Source organism: Anguilla anguilla, chromosome 14 (assembly GCF_013347855.1).
Source record: "Anguilla anguilla isolate fAngAng1 chromosome 14, fAngAng1.pri, whole genome shotgun sequence".
NCBI classification, from domain to species: domain Eukaryota; kingdom Metazoa; phylum Chordata; class Actinopteri; order Anguilliformes; family Anguillidae; genus Anguilla; species Anguilla anguilla.
In genome coordinates this window covers 29,313,545-29,334,706 of record NC_049214.1, presented here as the reverse complement: position 1 = coordinate 29,334,706, position 21,162 = coordinate 29,313,545, and the positions used below count along the sequence as shown (strand labels likewise).

The following is a 21,162-nucleotide window of genomic DNA, read 5'->3' as shown; positions in this document are numbered from 1 at the left end:
AACGGGGAGAAAATTCTTCAATAAAATAAAAACACAGGCACGGACTGTTGGTTTTTGTTTTTAATTTATGTATTATACAAATATTTACAGGGTAATGCAAGTGCGTCCGTGTGTTTGGGGCGGGGCTTGGGGCGGGCCTCAGGCTTTGACGGCGTATTTGCGGATGGGGTAGAGGCGCGCTCTGCGCTGCATCCTCTTGGTCTGCAGGCCCTCCTCGTGCCTGTTCAGCTTCCGCCGGATGGCGCGGGTCTTCTTCGGCCTCAGGTCCAGGGGCTTGTACTTCTTACCCTGGAGAAAGAGGGGCGGGGTGGGCAAGGGAATGAATGGAGGGAGAGAGAGAAGGACAGGAGGAAACTGTTGGTAACAGGAAGAAAAAAAATATCTGGAGGAGTGCGCTGGGCAGAGAAAGTAGCCTGGCTAACTGCTGAACTTAGAAGCTAGCCGGTAACGGTGAGAACAGAACTGCATATCCATTGCCATTTCATACTGTTTTACACAACACAACAGCACCATCTATAGTTAAAGGTGTGAAAGAATTTGTCCATTAACTGCAAACAATTAATCACTTTTCTACAGAAATTATTTATTTATTTTTAAGGAGGTGCATCTGAATCTGATGTACCTGTGTGTGTTAGGCAGGTTATGATGTTTTAAAACAGCCCAAGCTGGAACACTCAACTAGAACCTTAAACCCAAATAAAAACTACAATTCCCCCATCACACTGCGAAGTTTCCTGCCTCTTACATGCTGCTTCCAAGACTACGTCCCAACACTAGAGTACAGCAACACGAACACTTTGCAGACTTTCTAGACTAAAACTATGTGAAATGTGACATCACGGATTGAGACTGAACAGCACAAGTTGCTGCCATCTCACCCAAGAGCAATGCCTTTACTGTTCCCTTCCACGACAACTCACCCAGCCACTGAACACAGGCAGAACAAGTGCTTTTAAGAAGGGAAAATGCAGTTTTACACACCATCCAGTGAAAGAACACTGGATAGTTTAGAGTACATAAACTCAAAGTATGCTCAGCAACAGTGGCCTGACTGATTCAAACCAGCAACACCCCCTTCACTACCTTGCTATTGCTTAAGTCAGGTTAACTACATCCAGCAACAAAATCCAGCTGACCCTGTGGCTCCCCAGGACCAGGGTTTAAGAAACCTTACCAACAGAGCTGTAGGAACTTGAGTGGACTAAAATCTGGATCAGGGGTGACCAACCCTGGTTCTAGACTGCAGCAGGGTAACTATTAACTGTTCTAATTGATCAGTTACATGCCAAGTGAAAATCAGCACACACTGTGGCTCTCTGAGACCAGGACTGGGGATATCTGATCCAGACCATTATAATAAAACCAGGCTTGGATTAGGGCACTTCATATTACCAGACTATCAGTATCAAGTGGATATAAATTAGTTCAGTATAATCTGTGGGTAAAACCTGAGAGACATTTGGCCATAAACGGTAACCGAAAGCAGGACAGCCTGACCAAAGGTCTCTCTCTGAGTCTCTCTCACCTTGTAGAGTTTCCTCAGGTTCTCTTTCTGCGTCTGGTTGATGACGGTCAGAACTCTGGCGATGGACTTGCGAACAATGTGGCTGGGAGGGGGGAAAGGGGCAAGTGTTATTAGTGGAAGAGAAAAGCAGGCTGGATCAGCTTTCACATCAAAGGGGCCCTGATATTAGCTTCACAGGCTCTGATAACAAGCAGCCTGCAGTTCTCATCTGATTTCAGAACACATTTTTAAGGAAAAAGCAGCACTTTTAGCTGTGAGAAGAATGCAAAGTCAGCTCTGGAAGAGAGGAAACTGCTCTTTGTGATGGGAGGGGATTCCTGAACCACTCAATGGGTGTAACCATCATGTGCCATCAATGACCAAGAGAATTTACTGGCATTGTTCTGCAGCACAGAACCAACCATTTTGATTGGTTAATGAATGAGTGATGAACAATACAAAGTGTCAGTATTCTGCAGTAAAGAGCCAACCATTGTGATTGGTTCATGTAGTCAGTGAGAAGACAGTGCACTTATAGCTCCAACAGATAAGGGGCATCATACTCTCTCAGTGCAAGATCCTACATTTTCAAAAAACTACATTCAATTATCCTACAGGCCAAGATGTCTACATATAATTCCCCATGTATACAATTGGTGTGGCCACAAGCAGCTAAAATGATGTGTGTAAAGGAAAACAATACATCTTAAATAAGATCATGAAAAGCTTAACAGTTGTAATCATCTCAAAGACCAATCAGCTGCTATTGCTGACTGCATACATCACATAGGAGGGATATTAGAATTATATTGTATATGTATAATGTATAATAATTATATTATACTGTAGTGGTCACACTTGATTTTGCCTAGGTAAACAGAACTACATGTACCCCACAATGCCTCTAAGACATGCAGGCAACAGTTTAGTTTATAGGATAAGGAACTGCATTTGTAATGCAGAGGTTGTTAAGTTTAATTCCCTGGTGAGGTACTAGCTTTTTACCCTTGAGCAAAGAACTTAAGCCGAACCGCTTCAGTAAATATCCAGGTGTGTAAATGGAATGTATTAATAAAGGTAAGCCTCGCAAGTCATTCTTTAGTGATGCTTCTGCTAAATCCCTAAACAATAATGTAGGTTAAGAGAATTCTTAGCGATGGTGCACATGCAGCAGTCAATGGTAAAAATAGGGCCTACCAGAAAACCAGTCCAATTACCTTTATTTAAAGACAGTTTTGCATAAAATAATGTTTTTGAAGGACACAAATATTCTTGATAAGTACAACAGGAGCACTACGCAGACATTCTAGTGAAGTCTAAAATGAAATTAAATGTGACATCACGGATTGAGACTGAACAGCACAAGTTGCTGCCATCTCACCCAAGAGCAATGCCTTTACTGTTCCCTTCCACGACAACTCACCCAGCCACTGAACGCAGGCAGAACAAGTGCTTTTAAGAAGGGAAAATGCAGTTTTACACACCATCCAGTGAAAGACCACTGGATATTTTACTGAAGCCGTTCCGAGAAAGCTTGGTTCCAACTCTACAGTGGGAAAAGGGCTATAATGAGCCAGCCTGGTTCCAGGTCTACAGTGGGAAAAGGGCTATAATGAGCCAGCCTGGTTCCAGGTCTACAGTGGGAAAAGGGCTATAATGAGCCAGACTGGTTCCTGCTCTACAGTGGGAAAGGGGTATAATGAGCCAGCTTGGTTCCAAATCTACAGTGGGAAAGGGCTATAATGAGCCAGACTGGTTCCTGCTCTACAGTGGGAAAGGGGTATAATGAGCCAGCTTGGTTCCAAATCTACAGTGGGAAAAGGGCTATAATGAGAGCGCCTGGTTCCAGCTCTTCAGTGGGAAAGGGGTATAATGAGCCAGCCTGGTTCCAGGTCTACAGTGGGCAAGGGCTATAATGAGCCAGCCTGGTTCAGCTCTACAGTGGGAAAGACGTGTTGAGAGAGCACAGAAAGGTCCAGAAAGGTACCCTTCATCAGAGACTCCTTACCAACACTCACATTTTGGACAGCTTGGAGGCAGCACCCCCTGTTACTTTGGCAACACGCAGCTGGGACAGCTCCTCCTTCAGGTCGTCCAGCTGCTTGAGCAGCTCGTCCTTCTTCTTCCCAACCAGATCCCTGGCCTTAATCTTGGCCTGGAAGGGAGCGGGAGACAGGCAGGGAAAGGGCCATTACAAAAATGCCCCGCTTATGACATCACACAGATAACTGTACTGGCATCAGAAGAATCAAGGTTAAATCAACAAAGATGGTGAAACGGAACTTCAGTAAAATGAAAACCCAACTATGTACACGGATTGCATCCAAACAAAACTAAACTGTACAACTCGCTCCGGACAAGAGTCTGCCAAATGCAGAGATGTTAATGTACATTCTAGAACAGTGGTTCCCACCTACTGTCTGGGAAACCCCGTGTAAGCTGGTTTTCGTTCAAACAATGGCATTCGATTAGGAACCTACCGATTCACCTCAGTCTAATTTAATCAGTTAAATCCTTCTTTATGTAGGCCTAAATTGTTTACAATATAGCACAATAAGCATAATGTGAACTTTTGATGTTTTTGCTACATGGCATGCATAGCTATTTCTAACAATGTGGCTTAAGAGTATAAATAATCCCTCTAAACATGAAAAGCACCCAATTAAGAAAGGTTAAGTTTTTTTAAAATTCAGGGATAAAAACTGTGGTTGGAACAAAAACTAGAATACACAGGGGGGCCCCAGCACAGAGGTTGGGAACCACTGTTCTAAGAGACGGCACTTCATTCCACAGTTATAACCAGGCCTACCAGCACCCACCCCTACTAGCAACCACCCCAAGAGCATTTATTTACATAGCAGACAGCTTTACCCAAATAAAATGATTTTAAAAATAAAATTCATAAGAACATTTATACAAGTGTACTATTTTTATTTTTTTATTTTAACAACATACACACTATGAAAGCATTTTATAGTGCAAAGTGAAATGTGACATCACGGATTGAGACTTAACAGCACAAGTTGCTGCCATCTCACCCAAGAGCAATGCCTTTACTGTTCCCTTCCACGACAACTCACCCAGCCACTGAACACAGGCAGAACAAGTGCTTTTAAGAAGGGAAAATGTAGAAACTTTGTCCTGAAACACTTCCATTAAATCCTCAATCGTGGGTCACATAATAAATCATTGAGTTAAAGGCAAATATAGGCAGCCAATCATCCAGCTACCTAGCGATACATTCTACAAGGCGAACAATGGCTAGTTAAGCAACAAACTCAAACTCACGACTTCAAATACACCCACACAAATAAAGTAAAGGAATTGTCAAAATATCAAACGTTTACTCGTCTCAGCGAAATAAACGTGCACAAGTAACGTTATTACACAGCATAACTTAGCCAGCCCACGTGGGTATTGAGTGAGAGGAGCTGAGGTTAGTGGCTACAGCTGGGGGAAAATAAATTTACGAACGTTACTGTAATGTTTATATTCACACAAGCCGAATGTAAACGCTGCATTAGTTACATACACTTGAGTTATTGTATTTTGCAGTGTAACCGTTTCTACAAACCCTGTTCAAGCACATGGAATCAAGCAAATTGTAATTCCTTGAGAAAAAGACTGGCTGCCCTTATCTGAAAAATGTATTCGCTCCCATTAGGGTCCTGTGCACAGTTGCAAAAACTCAGGGTTTGGGACTCAGTCGCCCTCGTAAACGTAAGGTTCTGGCAAGCTAAATTACCAATAGTTATCTTATAGCCAATAGTGCGAAAACTTGAAAGCTAAACACCTCATGAACGAACGCAAAAAGCGAGTTAGGTAACAACCTAACTATCGATAGCTAAATCAAACCGTAACGGGTTAGCAAAGTAAATGGCTACAGAACAGCAGCAGCAATTCGTATCAAGCGTGTAGAAGCTTGGCTAACACTAGCCAACTAGCTAACAATCTCCATTCCGCAATCAACATAGATACCCATCATAGCTATAGGGTTTAAACAGTGGCACAGTACTCACAAAAAGAAAACTTCTAATTCGACGTTTTGAAACTACCTAATAATAAATCTATAAATATAATTGACAAGCTAGCCATGCTAGGTCACACGAGAGCGTTTGAAACGTAGCCGGAAGAGGCAACTTAAAAATACTTTTAAGTGAAATATATAGCATCAGTCGCAAAAATAATTTATTGGTTGCATGCATGGGAACGTATTACAATGTCTTGATGCATATGTTTGAAAACGTTAACGCTGAAAAGTGGAAGATGATATTAGATTCAACAAGCACAAACTCCTCTCTTACCATTTCCAACGCTGGCTCCCACGGAAAAGAAAATCACTTGGGGGCGGAGTGCACTCTACATCAGGTTGCGGACCATACCAACTCCAACTGAGGCAATGATAGGTGATTTCCGGTTGCATATTAACGCACGCCAAATTACGCCTTGGTGGGGTGCATGCGGTTCATGCCCCATTACTAATACTACGGCACCAAGAGTTTGGCACTTTTCAGGGCTCCCGACAGAAATAACCACACTGATCACAGACTCTCAGTCCTTAAAAACATTCATTTCTGTACTTTCTGACCACATTTCAACAGACAGAATTCACAAATAGCTTCACAAATCCACACAATAAAGCCCTAAATTTAGGGGATTTTGCATTTTTTCCTCCTTCTTTTTCCTGCCTGATTACATCATCTCAAATGCTCCAGGCCCAAAAAGAATATGTCTCCCCATTAGACATTTAGGTACATCAGCCAATAAAAACATTGGATACACACACAATATGGACATATATACAAGTTCACACGTTTAAAAGAGCAAAAATTTGCAGCCCTGACGTCTACTTCCCTCGTAGCTCACTGGGTAGTGCATTTGCCTTTGGAAATGGAATGGAATGGAATTTCCCAGGTGGGGGCACTTAACAGCCAGATAAAGATGCCTGTGATGGGACTGGCTCTATATGGAAACAATACAAAGCTCTGATGTGAAGGACAAGTTCAGCCAATCTACAACAGAAATCTGGGGACAGTGCTAGACCCAGTTCCTAGGCCATGAGTAACCAGAGAAGGATATACAGTAAGAGAGTCCATTATACCTGATGTAGGGCATCCAAACAAAGAGGTCTGTGGCACCAGACAGCAGGGAGACAAGTAGAGAGGACATAAAAATGATTGCACTCATTCCAACATGAAGCAGACTCATCACTGAAAGGACACATCTTTTTCTGTCAACACATTAGCTTGAAAGGGAAATATATACATCATTTTGAAACAGTATGAGCTAGGAAAGAATACAAAGTGAATCACGTCCATCTTTGGGGGGGGGGGGGGGGGGGGGGGGGGCTGGGGAAGCTTGTGTGCTCAGAGTGAGAACCACAACGGCCAGTATGTGTTCTCCCAAGAGCTAAAGAGGTTCACATCTACATCATCATACCTCTTCCAGATTTGTTGCCAATTTTGGGGTAGAGGGAAATCTTTGATGACCGCAGGTTTCCGAAAACTGTGATGCTATACAACAGAAAGCAGTACGTGCTGTTTTGGAGTTATGTGAAGTATATTTTCGTCCTTTAGACCACAAACCCCTGAATGACCTATCCCGGGTGTTTATGCAAAGTCAGTCTTCAACAGCAAAAATACCTGTGTTGAATCAAATCTAACAGAGTCCAGTAGGCAGGCCCGGTGTCGGGGGGGGGGGGACAACCGGGGAAGTTGTCCCGGGCACAGCCCGGGGGGGTGGGGGGGGGCAGAAGTGAGAGTGATCCTCACTCATAAATGTTGGCCATTGATTTGGGGCAGGGCCCATTGAAATTATTTTGTCCCGGGCCCAGGCATCATGTATCATGTGCCAGTAGGCATGACACATAATCTATTAGAGTTAAAAGTACTCTATCAGAGTTGATTTTACACTGAAGATTTTGTTGTGTGGGGAGTATGCTGGTTGTCATTGCTGGTTGTCATACTTGTAACTTCTGAATAGTAATACACTTTTCATTGTTCTTAATTAGATAATGTCAACTAAATGATGATTTACTCTCTTAAACTCATGTCAAGAACAGGTATGTATATCATGAAAAAAATGAATGGCCTACAAAAAGAATCACTAGGCATTTGCTTTGAACTCAGCTTGCCTTCTGTGTCTAATTATGTGTATGATATATATGTCTCTAATTCGTTGCCTACACAGAACAAATTCACACAACTGTTTTTCTAACCACCTTTGCACTACCACCGGCAATATCGTGGGGCGGTAAAATCAAACGAGATAAGCACATGAGCAGTGATAAAGTCACTATAGTATTACCGGACAGGTACACACAGTCGGACCCCTGCGTGTTTCCCCCTGCCTTTTCATGGACCGGAGATTATTGTTGAAATAAAAGGAGCTTCTCTCGCATGTTGTACTTTTGGAAAGAGGAAGCGAAACCTAGAGGGGTTGTCTGTTTGACAGGTACTTTTGACAGGTTTTGGCACTGTGAGGTAATTCCGTTTCCGCTGCACTAAGTAGCGCTGCCATATTTTCCCCCCAGTTCCAGAGGAGGAGGGCGCAGTAGAGTGTGTGTATGAGCGTGTGGCGATACGGGGAGAGCCAGTCATAGGACATCGGGATCTAGATCTGATAAAGGTTTTTACTGCTTCGAAAAGACACACTCTCCTAACCATTATTTACTAGCATGCGAACTCACTACTGCGGCAACTATAAGTAAAAAAGTAGCTACCTGCATAATAGCCGATATTTACTCACGCGCCAACCCGAACCGGAGCAGCCACTGCTATAGTAGCTAGCCAGGGGAGTAGTAGCTTCCCAGCTACCGAGCCACCTTTTCCTTCCCGAAGTGGCTCCGATGGCGAAGAACACTCTGTCTTCACGGTTCAGGAAGGTGGACATTGATGAATACGACGAGAATAAATTTGTGGACGATCAAGAAGACACGTCTGAGCAACAAGGACCGGACGCCACGGAGATTGACAGCCTCATCAGGCAATATCCTTTATCGGGGCAAGGCAGTGGGGTGCACGGTGCACCCTGTCAATCGCCAATTTCACTAACCACCCCTCCCCTTTTTCCCTAAAAAACGCATGACTCGATCAGATAAGCGGTACCGTTTGGTGCTCATGGTATAATTTAAATACATTTAGATATCGCTTAATATTCTTGCAACAGCAAGCATCAATATTTAGTGTCTATGCCAAGTCTCAGAATCAGACATGGACTTGAACGTTTACTGGATGATTTGTGTTGAAATCAAACGGAGTGGATGTATCACTCGGTAGAAAAATACACGTTCCATAAAGGAATACCGTTAGCATAATGAATCTGTTGCTACACAAGTTTGGTTAATGCGAATGTGTACCACAGAAAGTGCTTTAGTTTGGTTAACGTTAGTTAAAACCTCGCAGCATCTTTCCTAGGCAGTGCATTAGTAAGAAATCATCCAAAAATTCTCAAATTCCTGCAAGCTCAAATTGTGCTGAATATAATACTGTTATGTAGAAATTCATTAATCCCTGGGTATCAAACGTCGCCATGAAATCCGTATGGCCAGGCTTTGTCTACGCGCAAATTCCTAAATCAGCTTTTATGAATTGTTTGCTGGTCTTTGTAAACTAACATCGAACCGCTATTGCTTGTCAGCTTGCTCGCCATGCTAAATGAATGTATTATCTTGTCTCTGCGTTTCCATTCCTCCTAGAAAAAAATATAATTGGAAACCCAAGGCAGAGGGGAGTTGCCATGGTTTGGAGAAAACAACAATTACTACGGAATGTCATCCGCAATTTCAGCACTATTAAATATTGGACTGGTAATGGGATTGTTGTCAAGAGAGCTGAGGTGGGTGGGACACTTCGTGCTGCCGTTGGCAGCGCGTCGCGAGAGCCAAAACCAGTTGTCCCACTTTGAATTAGAGGTCATACTGCAGAGTAAATTTAGAGGGCATCTCAAGCTGTACAGTGCCTTTGTAGTCAGTCTAATAATAGAAAGTGACAGACAAGTTCTGATCAACATATCTGGAAGCTTGTGTAGCCTAGCAGTTATCTGTCCTCACTATGCTCAAAGTCAAGACCGTTACAGCCGAAGGTTACCTGGAACTTTCTTCAACGCAGTTTTACGTTCAGGTTTTTTTTTCTTCCTTTTTTTTTGGAACTCGAATTTTATTCGTGAGCTGATTTAACTGAATTACGGCGTACTGTAACAAATGTTTGAAAAACTGCTTCCCTGGGACACATTCGTGATTAATAATTAACGAGAAGTTCGGGTGATCTGGGCTTTCTTCTCGCGCACGAGGCAGCACTGTTAAGACTTGTAATATGCGGCTGCAGTACCCTTTATTACCAACTGTAGTCTATTATTATTATAGTCGCAAGGGCTTTGCGGCCTGTGTTTGAGGAAATTTACGAAAAACAAGGCCAACCCAGAACTTAGCGGACAATGGGAAAGAGGTTTCCGTTTTAGGAACATACACTTCAGTTACCTGCTCAAATAATGCACGTTTTAACACAGCAAGCTCCACGTGCTCCATTTTCTACGTGGTAACGGGAGAATTGATGTGTGTAGTTCGTATCTTGTTAGCATTATCTTTGGCGACAACCCCCACAAATACAAAGTTTATACAGTAGTCCTTAATGTTGGACTGTTTTGTGTTGCCATTCACTACGGGGAACAGGCTGAGTAGACGGCTCGTGTCCTATTCGCGCTCCTCTAGCAACACGTGTTAAAAGTTAAGCCAAAGTGGGCGTGGTAAAGAGAGCGTGGGGTTTTTGTTGTTTTTTGTATTGTCTCAGTGATATCTGTATTTTGGAGAGTTCTAGCTGTGCATCTGATTTTCCACACAGAAGCCTGACGTGGTTGTCTCGTCTCCCTGAGTGGAGACAGGTTTGAACTGGTTTTTGGATTGCAGGTCAGTCAGCCATAGCTCTATTTCCTAGTGCAGAACCCTTTTCATTTGCATATTATTTTGGTAGTGTTATCGCTCTCTCTGCCCCCCCTCGTGGTATAAATTTGCGCCGATAATGATGATGAAGCTATATCTAGGGCATCTTTAGCTCCTACTCTGCTTTACTTTGCCCTAGGGATGTGTGTGTGCGTGTGTGGTGTTGGGAGGCCAGTTTAACATACATTTCTCTAGATGATTATGGGCCAGAAAATAGGTGAAGAAAAACGTGTTCACCCTCTGCATACATGCACTCCTATGCATGCTCCTGCACACACACACTCACATAGTTACAGATGCACACACCTATACAGGTGAACACACACAAACGCTGGCTGGCAGATTTCTAAGTGGAGACTTGTGAATGCAGTATTGGGATACGCCTGACAGGCTAGGCGGTTGGCCTTTTTGTTTGTCAAATAGTGCCGCGATAGTGACTGCCAGCACCACTGAATGTGTCCTGTTGTAGCAGCTTAATAGACACATGAGCATCACTAACCAAGGACACATTTACTGACAAGCTCAAATAATCCGTGGATATAGGCAAATGCTTCACAATTTTGTGATGTAAGGGCAAATGATGCACCCAATAAAACAGTGATCGGTCGATGAATTCTGGCTATACTTCTGTGATAGCTGTGGGAATTGCCAAGACGTTGCCAAAAAATTTTATCCAGTCATCTCGAGCGATGTTCGATGTTGGCTGTTACCAGTGAACTCTTTGATTGGTGTAGCTGCTCTTTGTTTCTGTGAGTAAAATTACGTCATGACTGTGCTATCCCTGTTTTATAACTGCTGCTTTTGCTTACGGTTCTTCACTGTTCCAGCACTAGGTCGTATGGTAATTTAAAAAGTTCCCCCAAGGCCAATACTTGGTCCCATTAACTATCTGTTTTGCATTTTCTTTTTTTCCACTTCTGTTTTGGCTAGCCATTCTTCACACAAATTCAATATGCTGCCTATATATACAAATTGGAATTGGAACTGGGAAAATATACTGCTAAATATAGTTAACAACCATTTCCATAAGGGGCTCGTCATTCATAGTCCAACAGCAGGAGCCATCTGGCCTATTCCACTATGGGCTGAATTGTCTGAATGTTAAAGACAAGGTTGTTCCAATGGAGCAGTCGGTCACATGAAAAATGCATGGCTTACGGAAAAAAAAAAGTCAATTATTTATCCTCATTTGACATTGCTGCTAAAAGAGGAAAACTGGGTTGTATTTTTAGCTTGATGGAATTATTATGCTCTAAAATTGGCTTCAGTTTTCCTGATCCCTGCAGCAGATAATATCCTATATTCATGTACAGTGTCATTACACAAAGTAAACTTTATTAGTTGAGTACCTTTCGTACAATGAAAGTAGTAGCCCTAGGCACTCCATAGTGGAGTTAACAAAGAACGTCCAACGATTCTGGAATTAGAAAAAAGAAATTCATCCTTGTCAGCTTTTTTTTGCACCAAGAGTGCAAGCAGGGACATACCGTTAATGTACTGCACATATGTATGAGGTGGCAATTTGCCACGATCAATGAAAAATTTTCGTTAACATTTCATTAATGAGTGTCTGAAAATGCTGCCTTCCTGCTGGGAGCTGGTTATGCAGCGGTTTACTGTACAGTTGTCATTTGCTTGTTGTGTTGTGAATATATACCAAGGTTATTATTGTTTAGTCTTTTCCGTTAGTTCTTATTTCTATACATTTTTTTTAGAATCTCACTTCCAGTTCAGATTATTTTTAAGTGCAGTTTTATTTTGGTGATACATGCCTATGGAGTTTTTATATTATGTCATCTTAGTTTGCTCTTCTGGAGTCAGGTGTGGCAACGGGCTGCAGGTTGTGTGTTTGCATTTCGGGGACAAGCATCTGCCAAACGAATCAACCTTCTCTCAGGTGCCAGTCTCACTGGTTGCTGACGCTGTGAGGGAAGGGCGGCCATCTAGGAGGTGCGCTTCACTTGTAAACAATGATCAGTGTTTCTGACCTGTCATGAGCCTGTGTAGGTGGGGCTTCGGAAGTGGCGATTCAAGCCAACTCAGCTATTGGCATAGCATCGGCTAAAATCGAATAGAAGAAAATTCTCAGATTGCACGATTGCTGCTACCAATGCAGTCTCACAAACTGCTAACTTCCCTTTCCAGATGTGGGGGAGAGTGAGCGTCTGGAGTTTGAGAAGTTACTCAGGCACAGGTTGTGCTCCGGCTGAGCTTGATTTACAACGGAAAAGGGATCGTGCGTTGCACTAACGGCAGTTTCGGAGAAGAGCTTAATTAGCGCTCGCGTTTTACGCGCGGTAAGGGGCAGAGGCGGTCGGGCGTTTAATCGGATCAGCTGTTCGCCGTTGCGGTGTCCGTGGGGAAAACGCGCGAAGAGCCTGGCGAATTCTTTCCCAGGGTCCGACAGCACAAGCCGCTGCCAGGGGCTGGAGTCGTTCCAGGGGCTTCCAGGAAGCGTTTTCGTTTCCAGACGGATTTATATTCCGACTTGTTTTCCTGAAATTCCATTTTAGTCCCGCTTTGCCCAACCAGGTTGAAAAATAAGATGTGATTTGCCGTGCACTCCGGCCAAAATCTTTTTTCAATTTTTTTATTTTTTAAGAAAGATTAAAAAGAGAAGATGTGTCCTCATTAAGGAACTTGTTTTTTAGTCATAATTCCCATAAGCGCTTTGCTTTCAATTTCCCCAAGCTTAATTACACCGCACAGCCAGGATTATCTTTTAATTAAGGCACAGTATGTGAACATTAACTAAATGAAAAAAACAAAGCCATCTATTTGATGCCAGTTCTGCTGAAACTACATTTGCACAGATGATTGGATGTTTGGCATCTGTCTGTGTGGATTCACTGATCGGTATTGTAAGTTGATCGGTAGATACTAGATGGATTGGACCATCTGGTTGATATGAAGATCAGTGCGACTGCACGTTGCAGTGCCCTGAAATGAGACTGCCATCTCTGGTGGCCCTGTGCGCAGTGTGATCTGCTCAAACTCAGCCGCTGTGTTAATTATGGCGTTAAGAATGTGCACAGACAGCACTACTGTGCACTGTCCAATGCTCTGGAGGTTTCTGCTTGCTGGCTTGACGCTCTGGACTGTGCAGCATTTATTATTTTAAAGTTTTACACAGCAAAATGGGGGCACATTCAGAAACTGCCAAGTCACGTTTATTGATGTGATCACAGGGTCAGGGGGACATTTTTCACCCCAAATTTGTTCAAATTGATTTTTTTTCCTCTGGAAATTGTCCATTTAATTTTGAAGCACTGTGTCTGAAATTGATTGCGAATGGCGCTTTCCGTAAATAAAAGTTGAGTGATCGACAGGCATTGGCCCCGCCCCCCTCCCCCAGTCTGTAAATTCCCTGAGGTGTTTTTTTCCTCAACGAGCCGCAGTTCACAGGAGACATGATGTCGGCGTTCCACATGGCACTGAGGAACCCGCCGATCCACACAAAGAACCCTGCAGTGAAGGTGACCGGGCCTGACTGGCACGCCCCGCCCGAGCCGGAGCTTTCTCTGCGTCTCTTTCTGCTCTGATTTATATCTGACCAGCTGCTTACATCTGCAGAAAAACTGGGCACGAATGTGCACGCAACTGTGCGAGTGTGTGTGTGTGTGTGTGTGTGTGTGCGTGTGTGTGTGTGTGTGTGTGTGTGTGTGTGAGCGTGTGTGTGTGTGTGTATGAATGTGAGTGTGTCAGTGTGTGAGTGTGTGCATGCAAGTGTGTGGGCCAGAAACGTCATGCACCAGCGACCATCACAACCTAAGGTTTGAAACTTTCTTCTGGCAATGCAGAAAATATTTCTTAATTGAACTTTAGATTCCAGTTAGTAATAATAATAATAATAATTATTATTAGTAGTAGTAGTAGTTGTAGTATTTCACCCACACTGACCTTCTCTACTTCTGCATCCCTTCCTCAGTCTGCCTTCTTCCTTCCTTCATAAGTACCTCTCCTTTTCTTCTCTCTCACTCACCTCTCTCCCTTCCTCTCGCTCTTCCTCCCCCGGGCCAGGAGAGGGCGCAGGCCATAGTGCTGAGGGTTCTGACGTCGTTCAGGGGCGGGGAGATCGAGCCGGCCGTCAAGTCCCTGGACCGGAACGGCGTGGACCTGCTGATGAAGTACATCTACAGGGGGTTTGAGAAGCCCACGGAGAACAGCAGTGCCATCCTGCTGCAGTGGCACGAAAAGGTGAGCAGTCATGTGACCCGTCATGTGACCGAGGTGGCACGCAGCAAACCTCAGCCATGTGACCTGTCCACTGATTTGGCAGGAGGGTTGTTGACAGGGAAACAAAGAGACCTTGTTTGCGCCTACATTGTTAGTGACGGCCAGACCTGACGGCCAGACCTGAGAGCAACAGGCGAGCCCAGATGCTATTGTGTGCTGTAAACACAGATTGTGTAAACTCACCAGATAAACACACACAGACTTTCTCTTTAACATTCCCAAATGGAAGTTGACACAGGGATTGTGTTTTTCCCATTTTTTCGTGATAGATTTTGCCACTTTCTCACTGCTGCAGAGTTCCACTTTTTTGTCACCAAAAGTGTTTGTGAGACTGGTTTGGTATCGTAATCCTATGGTAGAGTAATGGCCAAGTTGGCTTGAATCGCCATTTCCGGATTCCCAGGTACACAGGCTCATAGTTTGCGGTTCTTGAGCGTTTCGTTGCCATTTGGCATGCCACGGGGGGAGTTGTTTAGCTTGCTGAACACATTTTTATAAAACCTCACAAACATTATCGAGATTCACAAGAGGCCGTTGCAAATTTGGGAGAATTAGGGGAAAACAAGTGGAGGCATGATTCTAATAAACACCCACGTTTTTGTTATGAGATTCCTTTTACTTCCCTGGGTAAGGACGTGTGAAAATATCGCTAGGGTTAAAGCAACACATTTTGTATACTGCCCGGTAAGGGAGGATTTGGTGTTGGTCTTTTAGAGGCCATGTGGCTTATGTACTGTATTGAACTTTTTTTTTTTAACTAAAACATGGTGTGTCCATTGGGCTGTCGATCAATAGTGACTTTACAGTGCCAGAACAGACACACTGTCAGACCTCCAGTTCTTGTGTTAAAAAATGATAACCTTTACATCAAAAGGAAATGTTATTTTCCTGTTTTATACATTTTGAAAAAAAAACTAAATGTACAGCTATCCTGTGGCTTAATGAAAGAAAAGGGTGAAGGCTCTTTGCTCATCTGTTCCCATCTCTCTGTGCGTATCAGGCTTTCGCTGTGGGGGGACTAGGGTCTATTGTTCGTGTTCTCACGGCCAGGAAGACCGTCTGACGGAGCTCCCGCGCCCTGGGGAGGAGGAGGAAGAGGAAGAGGAAGAGGATACGGCAGAATGAAGATACATCGGAGAGGAAGAGGAGTCGGAATGGGACGAGGGACCGTTTCTGCGAAAGGGACAGTTTCAGGGTACAGCCTCATTCCCTTCCGGCAGAAGGCTACGTCTACAATTAAACGACAAGACGGGAAAGGAATAGTATAAATATATGTACACATACAACAAAAAAATCTAAGGAAATAATATTTTGAGTGAAGAGATACTGTATATGTGTGAATGCTTTTTACTGCTTCTGTTGCTGAGGACGGCAGAGGCTCTGGTATTTAACAGACGTGAGGAGCACTTTGTTTATCGTACAGGTACAAGGCCCTTCACATCCTCGGCCCCGCCAAGATTTTTTTTTTTTTTTTTTTTTTTAAAAGGATGGTTTCAAAAAAAAACGAACGTGTGTTTAAAAAAAAAAAAAATTAAATGAACATGAATTTAACATTTAAAGAAGAGCTGCTGAAAGTGGAAATAAATTGCAGACAGTAGGGAAGGTGCTGTGTAAAGCAGTGTCAGAGGGGGATGTGGCTATTTGGAGTGTGACTTGGTACTGTTAGTGTGCTTGTGGGTGTGTGCGCGCGTGCGCGCGTGTCTGTGAGTGTGCGTGTGCATTCGTGCATGTGTGTGTGCGTGTGTTCATGTGTGTGTGCGCACATGTCTGTGAGTGTGCGTGTGCATTCGTGCATGTGTGTGTGCGTGTGTTCATGTGTGTGTGCGCACATGTCTGTGAGTGTGCGTGTCTGTGTCTGTGTGTGTGTGTGTGTTCATGTGTGTGTGCGCACGTGTCTGTGAGTGTGCGTGTGCATTCGTGCATGTGTGCGTGCGTGTGTTCATGTGTGTGCGCACGTGTCTGTGTGTGTTCGTTCATGTGTGTGCGCGTGTGTTCATGTGTGTGTGTGTGTGTGTGTGTGTGTGTTCATGTGTGTGTGTGCGTGTGTGTGTGTGTGTTCGTTCATTTGGCTGAAAGTTGCATTGAAAATGTAGCTCCCCCCCTTGATCCCTCATTTTCATGTTTGTACAGACAGGGAAGTACATTTAATATAAAGCAAAGGAGGTCATTTGAATTCTGTGGGGGTGGGGGAGGGCGTAGGGTTTCATTGTAAAGTGCCTGCTAAATAATAATAAAAAAACTCATGGATTATCTTTACTAGCATGTTTTTTTTTTTTGCTTGCACCATAATCAGTTACCCATCCCACAGTCCCATTAAATAGGTTCTGCTTTAATAATATGCGGCAGGATTTCAATGAGCTGGTTGAGTTTGGGGGGGAAGGGTGTTGTGGTCCAGGTACAGGTTGTAAATCCCATGTTGCTGGGGAGGGGGGAGGGGGGGGGCAGGTGCTCTTTTGGTCAGAACCAGGTTGGAAGTGGGTCCTGCAAACAACCGGACCCTTCTGAGTCAGAGACTGCTGGGCCGCCATATCTCCTGGCAACCTAGAGTGAGGGTGACAAAGCCCCGCCCACTCCGCTGAACCTGCCCTACTTTCCTTTTAGAGAAGGAGAAGAGAAAAGAAGGGAGGGAAAGAGAACAGAGAGGAAAGGAGAGAAGGAGAATATCCTGGCGGCCATCGCTTATTTTCTCTCTATGCTGTCGTTCGGTTGGGAGTACACTTCACACACAGCTGGGTCAGGCAGAACGCAGGGGGCTGGTCAAACAGGAGAAGTCCTCACTGTCATTCCTGGTGCGCACAGCAGAGGGAGCCACACTGTACAGGTAGTCATCTGTCAGGTGCTTTTAGTCAAAGTGACCTGCGAATGTGCATTTATCATAGTAATCAAATTCCCAGTACCTCAGTGTGAGTGGGTGAGTATATTAATGCATTCTACTGTAGCCTAGTGTTTTAACTTCAATACTTCTGGTTACTCTCTATTGATGTTGAAATACTCTTAATTAGATACATCTGTCAGTTTGTCAGCAAGTACAGCGATTTAAAATTTCTTTACGGGAAACTAATAATGGAGTCAGGCGCATGCGTTTGCTCCAATGACCTGATGTGCTAAAAAGAGCTTTGGTAACTCTGACATCCAAGCAAAGAAATTAACAAACCTACAGTAGATAAGCAGTTGCTTAGAGATCCACTGGGCTCATGCTGTTATTCAAGTCTAGCAGGGCCATTAAGACCTTCTAATGCAGCTCCTGTACACTGCGAAGAAAGAGGAAGAAGATACGACATGAGGAAGATGTATCGGAGAGGAAGAAGATTAGGAATGAGAGGAGAGATTGTTTCTGCAAGAGGGACAGTCTTATGTTACAGCCTCATTCCCTTCTAGCAGAAGAACTCTGAATTTAAACGACACAATGAGAAAAGGGCCAATACACACACTGTTAGCGATGAGGCCAACTTGTACACTATGTGCAATGCAATTTTACCCACTGCACTGCAATGTTATACGACTACATAGCAACATAAACCACAACAGCGCCATTGTGCTAAATGCTAGGCCAAATACTACCACAAATCAGAAACTTTAACTAGCATTGCAACTACTTCACCACCAGCCTACACAGCAACTTCTGTCAACCTCTCCTTCCACAACTAGATCCCTCTCAGCGAGAATATTCCGGAAGGGAGACGCTGAATTCCTCACATAGTCTGAGTGTGAGACTCACTCTTCCAGGGGAGAGTCATCACTGTTTATTCACTTTATCTGTTAGAGAGATTCCCTGCAAAACTGCCCCCAATGAGTGAAATGTAATTATCAATTATCAGTTTCCATGCCAACTCAGAGACTCGAGGGCACAAACATAATATAGCGCTTCATTGGGCTTTGAGCCCATGGGTAATGAAGCACCTCATGTGCAATAGAACCCTTATGTGGCCTTTGACCGTGATAGCTAATTATGTAATGACAGGCTGCATCCCAACCAATTAGGATGCCTATTTGCTAAGATTGACAAATCTATCAAACTAGTTTAATACTGTAAAACTAAGTATTCCTGCAAAAATTTGGGAAAACAGTGGTGACATACAAAAAGAAGGAAGAAAACTGAAAAGACAGTTCTATGGAAAGTAAACAAAACAGTCAAACTTTTATTTTTACATAGCATTCAGTTAAAACATTTTCTGAAGAAAAAAAACAAAGAAACACGTACGTTTTGGTATTGTCACATCTTTTCCCCCCCTCCCCAATAATGAACAATTATAACATCAAATATGATTTGCCAACGAATGGGACAAAACACAGTAACTAGGTGATAAACACAGGACAGGTCACCAAGTTGAGTTTGTTTAAACTAGTATCTCTAGAACCCCTTAACTTATAAAGAAAGAGTATTCTGACTGTTGCTTCTCCTTAGCATCCTTCCCTCCCACAACAGTAGGAACCTTTAAGAAAAACACCCGCACTAGCCAAGTAACATGTTAAGGTTTGGCCCTAGAAATAACATCTACAAAGTAACAAAACATTGCAACCCGGAATCTGACAACGGTTCAACAGTTCCTTACGAAAATGGAATAAACTGCAATATATCATAAATATGTGGACTTTTTGAAAAATATAAATACATTTAACAGCAATGTACTTAAAAACTGAACACCAAAATTATTTTTGACCAGTGTTTCATTACCTTTCTGATATATTTTATCTCAATATATTTCAGTATAGCCCATTTCCGTAAGGGGTGTAATTAATAATTGGAAGTACTGTCACTCATCTCCACTAAACAACAGTTGTTATGAAACGATATGTTGTGTATTCTTGCCGTTTACATGCACACAGGGCAAATGCACTATAATAATCAGTAACTCCGCATTTACAGTACAAAGTGTGTTTTTTATTGTGGATTTTTAAGTGTGTTAAGTGATGGTCTTCTATGGTCATAAAGGGACAGTCCAACTGGGAAATTAGCTTTTTGGCAATCTTACCCATAGTTAAATGATAAGATAGATATCTATTTCATCCCTGTGCACCCAGTATAAAAATATTAGACAATATCTACAGGCTGCATGATAACCGAGCTACCACTACGAATGGCTGCAAATAGAAGCAATGTTAGCTTTGCTAATTAGTGATGGAAGTACACTTTCCAGCACCAAGTTATGTACACTTGCATCTTGTGCATTTATAATGAGTGAAAATAAAAACAGAAAAACAAGATCTTAGTTGTTTCAGAGGCAGCTAAATTCAGAACTATAACTGACAAATAAGCACACATTCATCCGCTGGGCTCAGTGATTAGTAGCTGTGCAGCACCGCTTGATGAGTCAGTTTGGGGTTGCCAGGTATGCAGTACTACTTACTGCAGCGGGAGTGGCAGTGGGTGCACAATTTTCCAGTCAGTGACACACATACCTGGCAACCCCATACTCCACTCTTGTATTGCCATCACTTAGCCAAACTAACGTTGCATCCATCTAAACACCATTCATATTGGCAGCGCAGTTAGCCTGCAGCCCACAGAAATATTGTCTAATATTTCTGGATGCACGGAGATGAAATTGGCATCCATCTTATTGTCTAACTATGGGTAAGACAGTCAGAGGGACTATCCCTTTGAAGAGGGGAGGAGGATTCATGCGTCTGTCTGGTTGTGTACCCATGGTGTGCAGTTTGGTATATGAGTGTTAACACTCCTGTGCTTTTTTCCACCCTCTCACTCAGATCCAGATCTGTGCTCTAAGTGCCTCCTGGTCACAATCCAAGGAAATTACATGAACAGCAAACAGAAAGGGGATACTACAATAAATAAAAAAAACAATGATAATAAAATGATAAAATAAGGGTGCTTTTCGGGGCAGTGCAGCTCAATGCTTCCACAGACACTGCAATCCAGGAATTCACAAATTAAACTATTCAATGTTTTTTTTTTTTTTTTACTTCCCGGATCTGGAAGTTATTCAGCCATTTAGATCCAAACACCTCTGAGGAAAGGAAGGGGTTCCGACGTGGGTCAGTACCCCACATTTGTTCAGCAAAACTGCCATCTGCTGTTCAGCTAACTGCTAACTGCTAGGCTCAGAGTCATTACTTAAAGGTACAAAAGGACAAAAAAAAGGACATTAATACTGATCCAAAAACATTTTTCAAAACAAGTCTGTTTCATAAACAAGAGACGCATTGTGATAGTGGCAAAACAAATATTGTTTTTTTAGAAAGTGAGAAATTTCAGCTATTCGAAAGAATGCACTGTCACCAGACCTGGGTAAATCACCCATACATTAACCCCGTTAAATAAAGTAAAATTCCTCCTGATTAAAATTTTTTTCACCAATATTCAGAACAATATTCTTCTAACATGTTTGTATGTTGAGTTCAACGTTTAGCAGAAGATTTGTCAGAGATCTGCAGTTTCTTTCTTATAATTTCACCATCTAAAGCCATTTCAAATGTGTATTCGACCCAGGTCTGGTAACCACCTGTGTTTGTGGACAAGGAGGCG

The 21,162-nt window shown here is 43.1% G+C and overlaps 2 protein-coding genes and 3 non-coding genes across 5 annotated transcripts; 1 reads left to right on the top strand and 4 right to left on the bottom strand.

Moving 5' to 3' along the window:
* Positions 1–45: 45 nt before the first annotated feature.
* Positions 46–5,911, bottom strand: LOC118213150 (60S ribosomal protein L35-like). The gene is made up of 4 exons (XM_035391874.1): positions 5,809–5,911; positions 3,523–3,659; positions 1,526–1,607; positions 46–288 (listed from the first exon to the last, which is right to left on the bottom strand). The coding sequence occupies exons 1-4, from the start codon at positions 5,809–5,811 to the stop codon at positions 139–141; spliced, it is 372 nt and encodes a 123-aa protein (XP_035247765.1). The 5' UTR covers positions 5,812–5,911; the 3' UTR covers positions 46–138.
* On the bottom strand, positions 827–963 carry LOC118213489. Its single transcript, XR_004762439.1, has one exon. It is a non-coding gene; the product is annotated as a small nucleolar RNA SNORA21 (small nucleolar RNA).
* LOC118213490 lies at positions 2,834–2,970 on the bottom strand. The gene has a single exon (XR_004762440.1). It is a non-coding gene; the product is annotated as a small nucleolar RNA SNORA21 (small nucleolar RNA).
* LOC118213488 lies at positions 4,491–4,627 on the bottom strand. The gene has a single exon (XR_004762438.1). It is a non-coding gene; the product is annotated as a small nucleolar RNA SNORA21 (small nucleolar RNA).
* Positions 5,912–7,996: 2,085 nt separating the features above from the next.
* On the top strand, positions 7,997–16,169 carry LOC118213369 (actin-related protein 2/3 complex subunit 5-like protein). Its single transcript, XM_035392284.1, has 4 exons — positions 7,997–8,491; positions 13,843–13,915; positions 14,460–14,636; positions 15,676–16,169. The coding sequence occupies exons 1-4, from the start codon at positions 8,352–8,354 to the stop codon at positions 15,736–15,738; spliced, it is 453 nt and encodes a 150-aa protein (XP_035248175.1). The 5' UTR covers positions 7,997–8,351; the 3' UTR covers positions 15,739–16,169.
* The last annotated feature ends 4,993 nt before the right edge of the window (positions 16,170–21,162 follow it).

What these genes read in the sequence shown, in the direction of transcription:
- LOC118213369 (XM_035392284.1), top strand. Translation starts at nt 8,352, where the DNA reads ATGGCGAAGAACACTCTGTCTTCACGGTTCAGGAAGGTGGACATTGAT. An exon ending in CAAAGAACCCTGCAGTGAAG is followed by an intron (nt 13,916 to 14,459) that starts GTGACCGGGCCT and finishes CCCCCGGGCCAG; the next exon opens with GAGAGGGCGCAGGCCATAGT. An exon ending in TGCTGCAGTGGCACGAAAAG is followed by an intron (nt 14,637 to 15,675) that starts GTGAGCAGTCAT and finishes TGTGCGTATCAG; the next exon opens with GCTTTCGCTGTGGGGGGACT.
- LOC118213150 (XM_035391874.1), bottom strand. An exon ending in GCCTCCAAGCTGTCCAAAAT is followed by an intron (nt 1,608 to 3,522) that starts GTGAGTGTTGGT and finishes CCCCCCTCCCAG; the next exon opens with CCACATTGTTCGCAAGTCCA. An exon ending in ACCTGAGGAAACTCTACAAG is followed by an intron (nt 289 to 1,525) that starts GTGAGAGAGACT and finishes CTCTTTCTCCAG; the next exon opens with GGTAAGAAGTACAAGCCCCT.